This window comes from Mauremys mutica, chromosome 11, assembly GCF_020497125.1.
Source record: "Mauremys mutica isolate MM-2020 ecotype Southern chromosome 11, ASM2049712v1, whole genome shotgun sequence".
Lineage (NCBI taxonomy): Eukaryota > Metazoa > Chordata > Testudines > Geoemydidae > Mauremys > Mauremys mutica.
This window is the reverse complement of record NC_059082.1, coordinates 49,391,074-49,403,976: the sequence shown is the minus strand read 5'-3', so window position 1 is coordinate 49,403,976 and position 12,903 is coordinate 49,391,074. Positions and strand designations below refer to the sequence as shown.

Sequence of the window (12,903 nt, the reverse complement as noted above, 5' to 3'; positions counted from 1 at the left end):
ATGGTGTTTTAACGATATTTTGTTCATTTTGGGTCTGTGTGCAATGGCTGTTATCAGAGCTATCCTGTTCAGCACAGAGGACTGTGTGTGAAATACATCTATTGCCTTTCTTTTAGCAGCATTTCTCTTTCTCTCTCGTTTTCTCAGCTTGTGACTGCCACCCTGTTGGTGCAGCTGGTAAAACCTGCAACCAGACCACTGGGCAGTGCCCATGCAAAGATGGTGTGACAGGGCTCACCTGCAATCGCTGTGCCAAGGGCTACCAGCAGAGCCGGTCACCTGTGGCTCCCTGCATCAGTGAGTAATGCTGTCAACAATGCCTAGTTCCAATGTTCATGTGTTCTAGAGCCCCAGTTCCTCCTTTGCCCCCTTTACAAGTGCAAGATCTTATAGCTGTTTTGTTATCTGGGGCTGTGAAGTGCTTCCCTGCTGCCAGGGACTGTGAGATCATTGGCTCTTAGAAGCTAAGCAGGGCTGGCATGGGGCAGCAGTTGGGTAGGAGCAGTTGGGTAGGAGCCCTTCAGGGAGCACCACATGCTAGTGGATCCGTACCCTCGGGGGCTCTGCACTGCTGGAGAACATCTTTTGAATGACCCCACAGCTATGTGGGAGCTCTGCTCAAAAGGTTTTCTCTACTCACTTCCTTCTCTTCCATCTAGCTCCCCCGTGACTGCTCTCTGCACTGGAAGCCAGGCCAGTGTCCCAGCTCCCACAGCTGTGCTGGACTGAAGCTGAACTGGAAGCCTTGGGGAGGCTGTAAGATTCTTTCCATGCTCCTTGCCAGCAGTGGGAAGAGATTAAAGGTGGCAGCTGCGTTGTGCTGATGGGAATAGGATGCTCCTAGTTCCGCTCCCTTTCAGGAGCACAACGGGGCAGAGTGGGGACCCCATAGTGCACAGAGTCAGCTAGCTGGCATCTCTCTCCACCTGCTGATTGAAGTGCTGCAGGGAGCACAGCAATGGCTCTTGGGGCTGAGATTGGCAGCTCTGGTGGTTTCTCTAAAGTCTCCTGAAAGCCTCCAGTTCCTCTTTATCTTGCATCAGCAACAGCAGAGCTGTCCCAGCAAGATCAGTGGATGCCTGGCCTGGCTCTCTTGTCCAGAGAGCAGCACTGGCTAGGAAGAGGAGCTGATACGTGAGCAGAGCACATCTCTTCCAGAGGTTGGCTGGTGCCAGGCTGGAGGCAGGGAGACAGTGCTGCTGCACAGGCCAATAGAGAACATGACACAGCACACGCTGGCCTTGTCCCTAACTGCCACTTACCTGCCAGGGCTCCCAGCATGTCACTGCTCTGCATGGTCTAGGCTAGTCAACCTGGAGCTAGACAGTGCTGTCTGAACACGAGTGACCATGGCAATGGTATTTGTAGGATCAGGCTGGTGCACAGTGCTGAGTGCCCTACACCACCATGTGGAGTGGGGGGAAATGGGTGAGTCCTGCTCTTGTTCTCAGAATGTCTATTATAATAAATCCGGTACCACATAGGACTTCAGGGTTGTGGCTGTGCTGCCAGCTTGGATACTTGGAACTTGATGGCAACTGAGGAGATAGAACTTAGAGCCTCATGCTCCCGAAACACAGAATGCCCCCTTTCCAACCACGTGAGCTAAAGGAGAATCTGCTTCCAGCACAGGGCCAGGAACCCTGGTTGACCAGTTTCGATTCTACCCCTATACAGGCAGTGGTAACACATTCACACTGCCCAGCTGATTACAAAAGAGTGGCTTGCTCTGTCTCACTGGATACCGGGCCAAATTCTGCCCCTGGTTGCATCAGTACAAGTCTGGAGAAGGGCTGCACTGAAGTCAGTATAAAACTCTCATTTTCTTCAATGGTGCCAAGATTCAGTCCTAATTATAATGGGCGAAATTCCCTCCTGGTGTTAACTCCATTGAAATCCTCAGAGTCTTGGCTCATTGACTTCAGTGGAGTTATTCTAGATTCACCCTAAAAACAGAACCAGCGCCCACTATGAATGAAGCTCGTTAATCCTCTATATGAATCCTTTGGGGGGTGTTTTTCCTGGGCTAATCCCCTGGGGAACCCTACGACTCCCAGGGCTCCCTCTAGCCTCACTGGCAGGGACAACAAGGAGGATGTACTATGATGCACCCCCTCTTAGTGCCCGGCATGTCCCCGTGGCAGAAGCAAAGGAAACCAGCAGAGGATGCTGCTTTGTCCTTTCTTGCTGCTAGCAATAGACTCTCCACCAGCAGAAGCAGGGGCGGGGTATAGGTTTTGACCAACCTCGCTGTTGGAAAGCAAACACCCTTCCTTAAGAATCTCACCCTTTCTTTTCCAGAGATTCCTGCCATCAACCCAACCTCCGTGGTCACCAGCACAGAAGAGCCGGCAGGTGAGTGCTCTAAATCCCGGGATTCAAAAGACATAAGAAGAACACTATCTGGGCACCTTGCAGCTATTCCTGTCTAATTGTATTTTCCCCTTACCATTCCCAGAAGACTCCCCACTCTCCCCTTATTTAAGTGTGCACTGGCATTGAACACCAAATAGTCTCCTCACACCCAGCTTGGTTGCAGAGAGCAAGCAGCTAGGTCTCCTCCAGTGAAAAATGAAATGTGCAAATGAGGTTTTAAATCCTATTTATTTTTGGAACTCAACCAAAGAAAATTGACAGGAGTCCTATCAGCTTGCCTGCAGTCGGGCCAGGAGCAGCCCACTCCCTCAAGGGAGGGGACCTAGTGCTTTCTCACACAGGGATTCAGGGAGGTTTGTTTCTTTAATCCTCTCCAAACTCAAGAGATTTCCCCTGAGTGTTCTTTGCCTCAGCATCAGCCGCCTCTGGGGAACATGTGGTTTCCAAGTCTGCTGTTCTTGTTCCAAGGCTCTCAGGCCATGGCATCTGTCCCACAGCTGTGCCGTCCAGTGGCAGGTTGAGAAATGGATCAGCTTGCACCACCGGGATACATGTTGAGTTCTCTTTTCAGAACCAGATGGGGCCTGACCCTCGGGTGGGTACCTCCCCCCATCCCTGCACTCCCACACAAGGGCCTGGCATAGTTGCTGTCCTGGCATTCTCCTGAGAGCGGGGAGCTCCTGGCCTGCCCAAGCAGACAGAAAGCATTGCTGGCTACAGCTGATTTCTGAGCATCCATGAACAGCCATGGTTCAAAATGGAGGACTGGCCTCCTGTTGCTAGCTCCTCCAATGGCTTCCCTCCACCTATCTGCATAGCCTCCTTTCCTCCTGGACTGGGCTTGAGCCGGCTGCCTCATTGTTTTCTGAGGGGCTCGGACAACGGGGTGATGGTGCACACTTGATGGGAAGGGGAGAGAGAAGCCAAGTGTCAACTGGAGAGCGATGGCATGGTAAACCCATAATGTCTCGCAGCCTCTACAGGAGGCTCGGCTCTGAGTTAAGCAGGAGACGTAACAGGATTGATACCTATGGGAAACCTAAGAGAGTGCTTTGACAAGGAGAAACAGCTGTCCATCACAGTCCCAGGAGCTATCTAAGAGGAAGGAGCAGGACTGTTTTAATGGAACTCCACCCACCCCTGCTAGATCCTGCAGGCCAGGGCCGCCCAGAGGATTCCGGGGGCCTGGGGTCTTCGGCGGCGGGGGGCCCTTCTGTTCCGGGACCCGCCGCCGAAGTGCCCTGAAGACCCGCGGCGGGGGCCCCCCGCCGCCGAATTACTGCTGAAGCGGGACCTGCCGCCGAAGTGCAGCCCGGTCTTCGGCAGTAATTTGGTGGCGGGGGGCCCCCACCGCGGGTCTTCGGGGCACTTTGGCGGCGGGTCCCAGAATAGAAGGGCCCCCCGCCGCCGAATTACCGCCGAAGACCGAGCTGAACTTCGGCGGCGGGTCCCGCTTCGGCGGTAATTCGCCAGTGGGGGGGTCCTTCTGCCCCGGAGCGGAAGGACCCCCAACCGGCGAAGACCGGGAGCGGAAGAAGCTCCTGGGCCCGGCCCCGCAAGAGTTTTCTGGGCCCCCCGGAGCGACTGAAGGACCCCGCTCCAGGGGCCCCGAAAAACTCTCGTGGGGGCCCCTGTGGGGCCTGGGGCAAATTGCCCCTCTTGCCCCCCCCTCTGGGCGGCCCTGCTGCAGGCTGGTTAGTGGCACCTCATGGTCCACAAGCCAAAGGCTGATGATAGCAAGAGCAAGGCCTTCTGTTCTCAGGCCTCACGACATCATCCATCAATATGATGGACTCTATCTCCATCGAAGGTCCACGGGTCACTTGCTGGAAGATTCTCTGCACCTTGAAGTCTTTAAACCATGATTTGAGGACTTCAATGGCTCAGACACAGGTTTGATACAGGAGTGGGTGGGTGAGATTCTGTGGCCTGCATCTTGCGGGAGGTCAGACTAGATGATCATAATGGTCCCTTCTGATCTTAAAGTCTATGATTCTATGATTCTATGATCTGAAATCTAGGCCTGGATAGGGTCTCAGATATTGCAGCAGAGGAGATGCTGCTGCAGGGGACCCATCCGCATCGAAGGAGAGAGATTAGAGATAGGATGGCATTGATAGAATTGCTAGCATGGAGGGATGGTGACCTGAGCAAAGGCCTGACCTGGTAAATTGTCTCTCAAAGGGAAGTATTGACGGTCTTTCTCATTAGACATCCAGACAATTCCACTGCTTTGCACTACCCCAGAGAGGCACAGGTTTGATTTCCAAGTGGTGGCTTGGACTTCCTCAAACAATTTCAGAAACTGTGCCTCTGACTTGGCCCAGTACTCAGTCGGGCCAGGCTCCTAGATACCATAGTAATGATTTTGAGATGGAGGGATAGATAGATAGATAGGTAGATGTGGTGAATCTGTTACACAAAGCATGCTGCTCTCTCCCCTCAGTGCTGCCATGTTTGTGCCTGAGTCTGGATAGAAAGTCCAGACTGATATAGCAGCCAGCTGACAGTCTTCTGACTAGCTCTGCTGCTGGCTGTGACCTGATGCATGCGGTGGTGGAAGAGTAATGCAGTCTCTTTGCTTCCCTCATCACTGTGGTAGAGGAGCCACTGGTTTTTAGGTCATGTTTTCCTCTCCATCCCCATGTAATCCTTCCATCTAATCTGTCTGTCGCCTGTATTTCTGAGGTATTTATTGCCATAGTAATAGTCTCCAAAGCAACCTCCACCCACTCTGTATCCATCTGTAGTGTTCCTTATTGGCTAGTCAAAGAGCAGAGGAGGAAGAGAGTGTAAGGGTCTCTGACACTTTTTTCTTCTTCCCATCATACTATTCCCCTCAAGGCCTTGGTCTTCTCATACACCTCAGCATGAAAATAGCAGACATCTTACCCAGTTTCCACTCCTGTCAATAGCACACATGGGGATTATGGTGCTAAAATGACACCAAATGCTTGTTCCTGCTGCTCAGCACCTCCTCAGGGTCAGCCAGCCACCTTCTCGAGAGCTTCCCCCATAGCTGGCTGAGATCAGGAGTCTCCTTGTAATGATCATGTGTTTGAACAAGTCCCTGACAGGGTGGGGTAGCATGGGCTGTCTGCATCATAGCACCTCCGTGTTGTCAAGATGCCAGGTTGTCTCATGCCGCTTCTGCTTTCCTAGTGTGAATGAGCTCCTATGGACAGGTCATGGCCCCCGAGTACATATGGAGGATGTAGCTCAACAACATGAAGTCTGGAGGTGTAGAACAAAGGGGATCCTTAGTGATCTCTCCCAGCCTCCTCAACCCCTCCTGCCTTACCCAAACTGGTCACACAGTGATCCCTCCCCAGCAGATTCCCCCAGCCCTTTGTGGAGTTAGTAATCTCTGCCCCCCCCCCCCCAGCACATCTGTGAAGTCGCTTTTTAGTGCTAGGAGTTCTGTTGGAATGTTGTTGCACGTCTCCCTCTGACATGGGCTCGTGGCTGTTGGAGTATTTGCAAGCCCTTCTCCCAGCCTGGATCAAGGGTGGACCCTTCAACAACAGTCTGTCAGTGTTTTGGGGCATTTTCTGAGTCCCACAGATCTGTGGGGCCCCCACCAGGCCCACTTTATTTTTAATATTCAGAGATTGACTGTGTTGGTTGCTTTATTTTTCCAAGGAAAGTCACTTCAGTGTGAGCTGGAGTTGGCTGCATGTTTTATGGACTAGTGAAGATATCTCCCCGGGTCAGACTCCCAGCTGGTGTGAACTGGCCTGGCTCCGTTGAATGTAATGGAGCTACGCTGATAGCTGGGGCTTTGACCCACTGTCTCCAATGGAGCTGCAGTGATTTACCCTGGATAAAGAGCTGGCTCAGAGCATATCGACATAATGTCAAACTGGAGTGACATTTATATTTTTGTAGCCTAGCCTATAGTGTCTATAAAATACACTTCATTTCATGCAACAAGCATGGCATAGGGACAGTTCTCTGTAAGTCAAGTGACTTGTGCAGTATAACTGGACAAATAATAAGGGCTGTGATGCATTCTCGACAGTGTTTCCTGGCTGGGGAGGCTGACAATAGACCAGTGGTTCCCAAACTTTAGCAACCTGTGAACCCCTTTCACTAAAATGTCAAGTCTTGTGAACCCCCTCTTAAAAATGAGTATTTCCAGGGATTTTCTCCTTTACCTGAGTATAAATTATAAAAGCAGTGATCTTGGAAATATAAAATTAGTTTTTGTGACATGTTTATTACACACCTAATCCTAATTCATTATTATTTATCATTACAGTATTTTTATTGCATTATGAAAATGGCAACACTCTTCCAAGATCTCACTTTCGTAGCTTGTATCACTTTGAATAAGCCTGTTATAAGGCAAAGCTCCTATGTTTCATCAAGGAGTATCAGATGTGAAACAGCATGAAGGTATTTAAGAAGCCAACTCAAAGAGTTCCTCCTACACAAGCATTTAGATCTTGAGCACTCCATGCAAACAACGCACGTTACAACAAAGCTTAAACTTGTTCTTCATAATAATTTTTAAAACAATACTAGCTGCCTATTTAATTTAAAAAACAGCAAAAAATATCTACTTCCCTTTCCATTTCTTATAAGGACTCTTGAAGGTTAAGTCTTCTCAGTGTCCCATCCTGCTCTGGGTCCCTAGGGACAGCTCTGTCCGCCATTAGGGAATTTTTCCCCAAGAACCCCCTGTAATATTTCATGAACCCCCAGCGGTTCACGAACCCCAGTTTGGGAAACACTGCAATAGACCAACATGCCCTGTGCTCCTACATTGTTCTCTAAAGCACCTCCTGCTGGAGGAGACTGGGACTCTGACAGCCACCCACCCCCACAGCTCTTCTACGCATCATTCCTGACAATGCCTTCAAGTGTGGGCAGCTAGGATTGGAGTTCCACAAAGCAGCACCCCTGCCCCGTTCCCTCCAGTCTGAAATGGGATAGGAAGCTGTGAGATCCTCCAGCAGGAGTCCTTTGTCCAATCCCTACAGTCCCTCTTGCTGGGATAGTGAGGATTGGTAGAACTGTGAACTTTGAGAGGAGTTCATCGATGTACCCTGCCCAACCACAGTGCTTTACAAATAGGATGGTCTTAGAAATAGATCCTAATATTTTCGGCCAAATAAAAATAAATCACACTTGATGGAGACCTTAGTGTTTATTTTGCTTTAGTGGAGCGGGCCTGTGTTAAGCTGCCTGTAGTTTTATCTTAGGGTGTTTTTTTTTTAAAGATTTTTGGCTTCTAACTCAATTATCGTCAGTGGAGAATCCATTCCATGATGGCACAGAAATCCAGTTCAGGTCCCTCTTTCTCTTAGATGCACAGATTTTTAAAACCAGAAGAAGGGACCATTATGATCATGTTGTCTGACCTCCTATGTAACAGACCAGAGAACCCAGCTACATCAAGGCCATGACATCTGGTGGAGCTAGAGTACAGGACAGCCCAGGAATTGGGTTTGGGGTCTGCTTCTCCCTGGAGCTGTACCTACGGGCCATTCCAGGAGGGCACAGAAATCCAGTTCAGGTTCATAGGTGGTCAGAAAATTTTCACTGCAATGCAGTTTTGATGAAATAAGTAAAAATCCAGTGCCATTCTTGTCCTGCCCTGCTCTGCTCAGGTTCCTCTTCCCCCAGTGGCAGTGTCTCTCAAGTCTGTATGCATCCATCCCCTTGGGGCTGTCCTCCTCTTTGCAACCCCTCCAGGCTGGCATGCTGTGTCCACCTCAGGCTTCTCTTTCTGAGGCTGGGCCTCAGAGGGAACTCTTGTGCAGGTTGTCAATCCTGGATCCTCCCAACAGCTGCTGAAAGGAGGGAGACGGGGAGGCAGGTACAGAAGCTACAGGACCAGATTGGCAGACCTGGTCACTGGGGAGCCTGATTCCTAGCCCCACCCCTTCACTGAGGCTCCACCCCTTCACTGAGGTCCCGCCCCCCCTCACTATATGCCCCCTCCATCGATGGCTCGTTCTCCCCCACCCTCACTCACTTTCACTGGGCTGGAGCAGGGAGTTGGGGTGTGGGAGTGGGTGAGAGCTCCAGCTTGGAGAGTGAGCTCTGGGGTGGGGCTGGGGATGAGGGGTTTGGGGGCAGGAGGGGGCTCCAGGCTGGGGGGTGGGGCTGAGGGATTTGGAATGTGGGAGGGGACTGCGTGTTGACGCAGGGGGTTGGGGTGCAGGAAGAGGTATGGGCTCTGGCCTGGGGGTGTGGGCTCTGGGGTGGGTCTGAGGATGAGGGGCTTGGGGTGCAGGTGGGTACTCTGGGCTGGGATTGTGGGGTTCAGAGGGCTGGAGGGGGATCAGGGCTGGGGGAGGAGGTTGGGGTGCAGGATGGGGGTATGGGCTCTGGGCTGGGGGTGTGGGGTCTGGCATGGGGCCAGGGTTGAGGGGTTTGGGGTTCAGGAGGAGGGTCTGGGTATGGGGGGGGCTCAAGGCTGGTGCATGGAGTTGGGGCTCGGGGTTGGAGTGTGGACTTACCTTTGGCGGCTCCCAGTCAGTGGCACAATGGGACTAAGGCAGGCTCCCTGTCTGTCCTGGCTTCACGCTGTTCTCCAGAAGCGGCCAGCAGGTCTGGCTCCTAGGCGGAGGGGGTGGGGGAGGCAGGAGGCTCGACGTGCTGTGCTCTTGCCTGCAGGCACTGCACCCCCCAGCTGCGGTTCCTGGCCAATGGGAGTGCGGAGCTGGTGCTTGAAGCGGGGGCAGCATGTAGAGCCCCATGTCCCCCCCACCCCCCCACCTAGGAGCTGGACCTGCTGGCCACTTCCAGGGCGCAGCGCAATGCCAGGACAGGCCGTAGCTTTTAACAGCTCGGTTGGCAGTGCTGACCAGAGCCGCCAGGGTCCCTTTTCAACCAGGCATTCCGGTCAAAAACCGGACACCTGGCAACCCTGCCAGCTGGTCCTGTTCCTAGGGCAATCTGGCAAAGCCTCTTCCTGTTGCCTTCCATTACTTCATCCCTTCCTGGTGGTGAGAAATGCAGACTCGAATCTAAGCCTGTCTCTGATTTTTATTGCTGTTGTCATTGGGAGAATTTTGCCCTGATGAAAAGGGACAGACCCTGCCATCAGAGGCGGCTCTAGGATTTCCGCTGCCCCAAGCAGGGTGGCACGCCGGACGGGGGGCGCTCTAGCGGTCGCCGGTCCCGCGGCTGCGGTGGACCTCCCACAGACATGCCTGTGGAGGGTCTGCTGGCACCGCGGCTCCGGTGGACCTCCTGCAGGCACGCCTGCGGATGCTCCACCGGAGCCGCAGGACCAGCGGCCTCTCCGCAGGCACGTCTGCGAGAGGTCCACCAGAGCCGCCTGCCGCCCTCCCGCTGGGACGCCGCCCCAAGCGCGTGCTTGGCGCGCTGGGGTCTGGAGCCGGCCCTGCCTGCCATGGCTGAGAGCTGGGCAGGTGTTGGGCAGACTTGGCCCTCGCCATGCCCCACCCCCGAGCTCAAGTGGAGGCTGACATTCATGCTGAACACAGCAGTGATTTTATGATCTCTACCAGGACTGAAATCACAACACTTATTGGGCCATATTCATCCCAGTCTCTTAAGGAGCTTGATTGATTTAGCCTAACAACGAGAAGGTTAAGGAGGGATGAGATTCCAGGCTGTAAGTGCCTATGTGGGGATCAAACATTTGCTAATCAGTCTAGCAGACAAAGGTCTAACAAGATCCAGTGGGTGGAATTTGAAACTAGACAAATTCAGACTGGGGATAAGGTGAACATTTTTAATGGTGAGAGTAATTGACCATGGGAACGACTTATTGAGGATCATGGAGGAGCCTCCATCAGTGGCAATTTGTAAATTGAGACTGGCCGTTTTGCTAAAAGCTCTGCTCCAGGAATTGTTTGGGGCAGGTCTCTGGCCTGCATAATACAGGAAGTCAGCCTAGCTGATCACAATGGTCCTGTCTGGCCTTGGACTCTGTAAATGCCTGCCGTCCATGGTAGCAGCTGCCATGACATTGCAGGCGCAATGATGCAAGATATACAGGTGATGTGAGGGTGGGGGAAGGGTAATTCTTCCCTAAGGTACACTGATGTAAATAAGCCGTAGTACCACTGAAGTCAGTGGAGGTTCCCTGGTTTAACAGTGTGTAGGTGAGAGGAGGGACAGGTCCAGAGCCTGTCTCTGTGGGAGGAGAATAAGGTTGAATTTAGTCAGACAGCAGGTGTCAGTGACTGAAAGTGGTAGAGCAGAGTACCTGACACCCATGTGCATTCAATGGGTGGGCAATGTACCCCTCCTTTATCTTACACCTTCCTGTTACTTTTCCTGTTACCTCTCTGCCACACCTTCCCCCTTCCATGCCCAGCAGGCCCAACTCTGCCCCCATTGTATGGTGACAGGTTTCAGTGGTAGCCGTGTTAGTCAGTATCAGCAAAAAAAACCAAGGAGTCCTCGTGGCACCTTAGAGACTAACAAATTTATTTGGGCATAAGCTTTCTTGGGCTAGAACCCACTTCATCAGATGTATGAAGTAAAAAATACAGGAGCAGGTATAAATACATGAAAGGATGGGGGGTGCTTTACCAAGTGTGAGGTCAGTCTAACGAGATAAATCAATTAACAGCAGGATACCAAGGGAGGAAAAATAACTTTTGAAGTGGTAAGAGAGAGGCCCATTACAGACAGTTGACAAGAAGGTGTGAGTAACAGTAGGGAGAAATTAGTATTGGGGAAATTAGGTTTAGGTTTTGTAATGACCCAACCACTCCCAGTCTTTATTCAGGCCTAATCTGATGGTATCCAGTTTGCAAATTATTTCCAGTTCTGCAGCTTCATGTTGGAGTCTGTTTTTGAAGTTTTTTTGTTGAAGAATTGCCATGTTTAGGTCTGTTATTGAGTGACCAGAGAGATTGAAGTGCTCTCCTACTGGATTTTGAATGTTATGATTTCTGAAGTCAGATTTGTGTCCATTTATTCTTTTGCACAGAGACTGTCCGGTTTGGCCAGTGTACATGGCAGAGGGACATTGCTGGCACATGATGGCATATATTACATTGCTAGATGTGCAGGTGAATGAGCCTCTGATGGTGTGGCTGATGTGGTTAGGTCCTATGATGGTGTCCCTTGAATAGTTATGTAGACAGAGTTGGCACCGGGGTTTGTAGCAGGGTTTGGTTCCTGTGTTGGTGGTTTTGTTGTGTAGTTGCTGGTGAGTATTTGCTTCAGGTTGGGGGGCTGTCTGTAGGTGAGGACTGGCCTGTCTCCCAAGGTCTGTGAGAGTGAGGGATCGTCCTTCAGGATAGGTGATAGATCCTTGATGATGCACTGGAGAGGTTTTAGTTGGGGGCTTTAGGTGACAGCTAGTGGTGTTCTGTTACTTTCTTTGTTGGGCCTGTCTTGTAATAGGTGACTTCTTTCAGAGTAGCAGCCGTGTTAGTCTGATCCGCAAAAAGAACAGGAGTACTTGTTGCACCTTAGAGACTGACTTCTTGGTACCGTTCTGGCTCTGTTACTCACACCTTCTTGTCAACTGTAACGGGCCTCTCTCTTACCACTTCAAAAGTTATTTTTCCTCCCTTGGTATCCTGCTGTTAATTGATTTATCTCGTTAGACTGACCTAACACTTGGTAAAGCACCCCCCATCCTTTCATGTATTTATACCTGCTCCTGTATTTTTTACTTCATACATCTGATGAAGTGGGTTCTAGCCCACGAAAGCTTATGCCCAAATAAATTTGTTAGTCTCTAAGGTGCCACAAGGATGCCTTGTTTTTTTCCCCATTGTACAGGTTCACCTTGTAAACGCTCATGTAGCTGAGCACTTTGGCAGGCCCTTGGTGTCCTGATTCACCACTCATTTTTACCACTTTTCCATTGGTTCTTCTGATTCCCCTCAAATGCCCCTTTGCCCTCTCCCTGAGCCAGTGCCAGCAAACCCACAGTGTTTCCCCTGTGCAGCCATTCACCCAAGGCCACCCATTCATTTACTTTCAAACTGCAGACCCACTGCTTGGGGCCAGTGTCCCGCTACAATACAACCCAGGGGGGCATGTGCAGGGACCCCACAACCACTCACCCCACCTCAGAGCAGTGATGACTTACACACAACATTGGTGAGTCCCCAAATACCCCACATGCACCCTCTCTCCCCCATTCATTTCATCTCCAAAGGCTTGCAGAGTTCACAGCAGGTGTGTCACATTCTTTGAGGCATCTGCTAACAGTGTTTCATTGTTTCAAGCCTCCTGCTTTTCAGGTGTTTGGCTCCCCTCCCTTTCCTCCCCCACTCCTGTCCCTGGCTGAGCCCTGGCTTTTCTCTAAGATCTCCCTTTGCCCATCTGGTGTCTCCTAGTCCCCAAATTTCTCCAGCAACCCAGGCTTCCGCTCCCGAGCCCCAATTCCACCTAAGTGTCAGGCTAGCTCTGGAACAAAATGTTCTGGGCCCTCTTTTTATTATTATTATTTTAAAAAAAATTCTGCTCAGTGCTTGTTCCCCGTTAGAATTGGGAAAAAACTGGCAGAGTGCGTCGTAGGGCTTTAAAGGAATTCAAAGTCAGCAGTAAAAGATTTGCAGCCGTAACACCTAATTA

The 12,903-nt window shown here is 51.3% G+C and overlaps 1 protein-coding gene across 2 annotated transcripts in view; it reads left to right on the top strand.

The window, feature by feature from the left end:
* The window catches only part of NTN3 (netrin 3), a 94,432-nt gene that overhangs the window by 60,351 nt on the left and 21,178 nt on the right, over positions 1–12,903 (top strand). For both annotated transcript variants that reach the window (XM_044978755.1, XM_044978754.1), the window contains exons 4-5: positions 148–297; positions 2,302–2,355. In XM_044978755.1, coding sequence (XP_044834690.1) covers positions 148–297; positions 2,302–2,355 — 204 coding nt within the window. The remainder of the gene's footprint in view (positions 1–147; positions 298–2,301; positions 2,356–12,903) is intronic.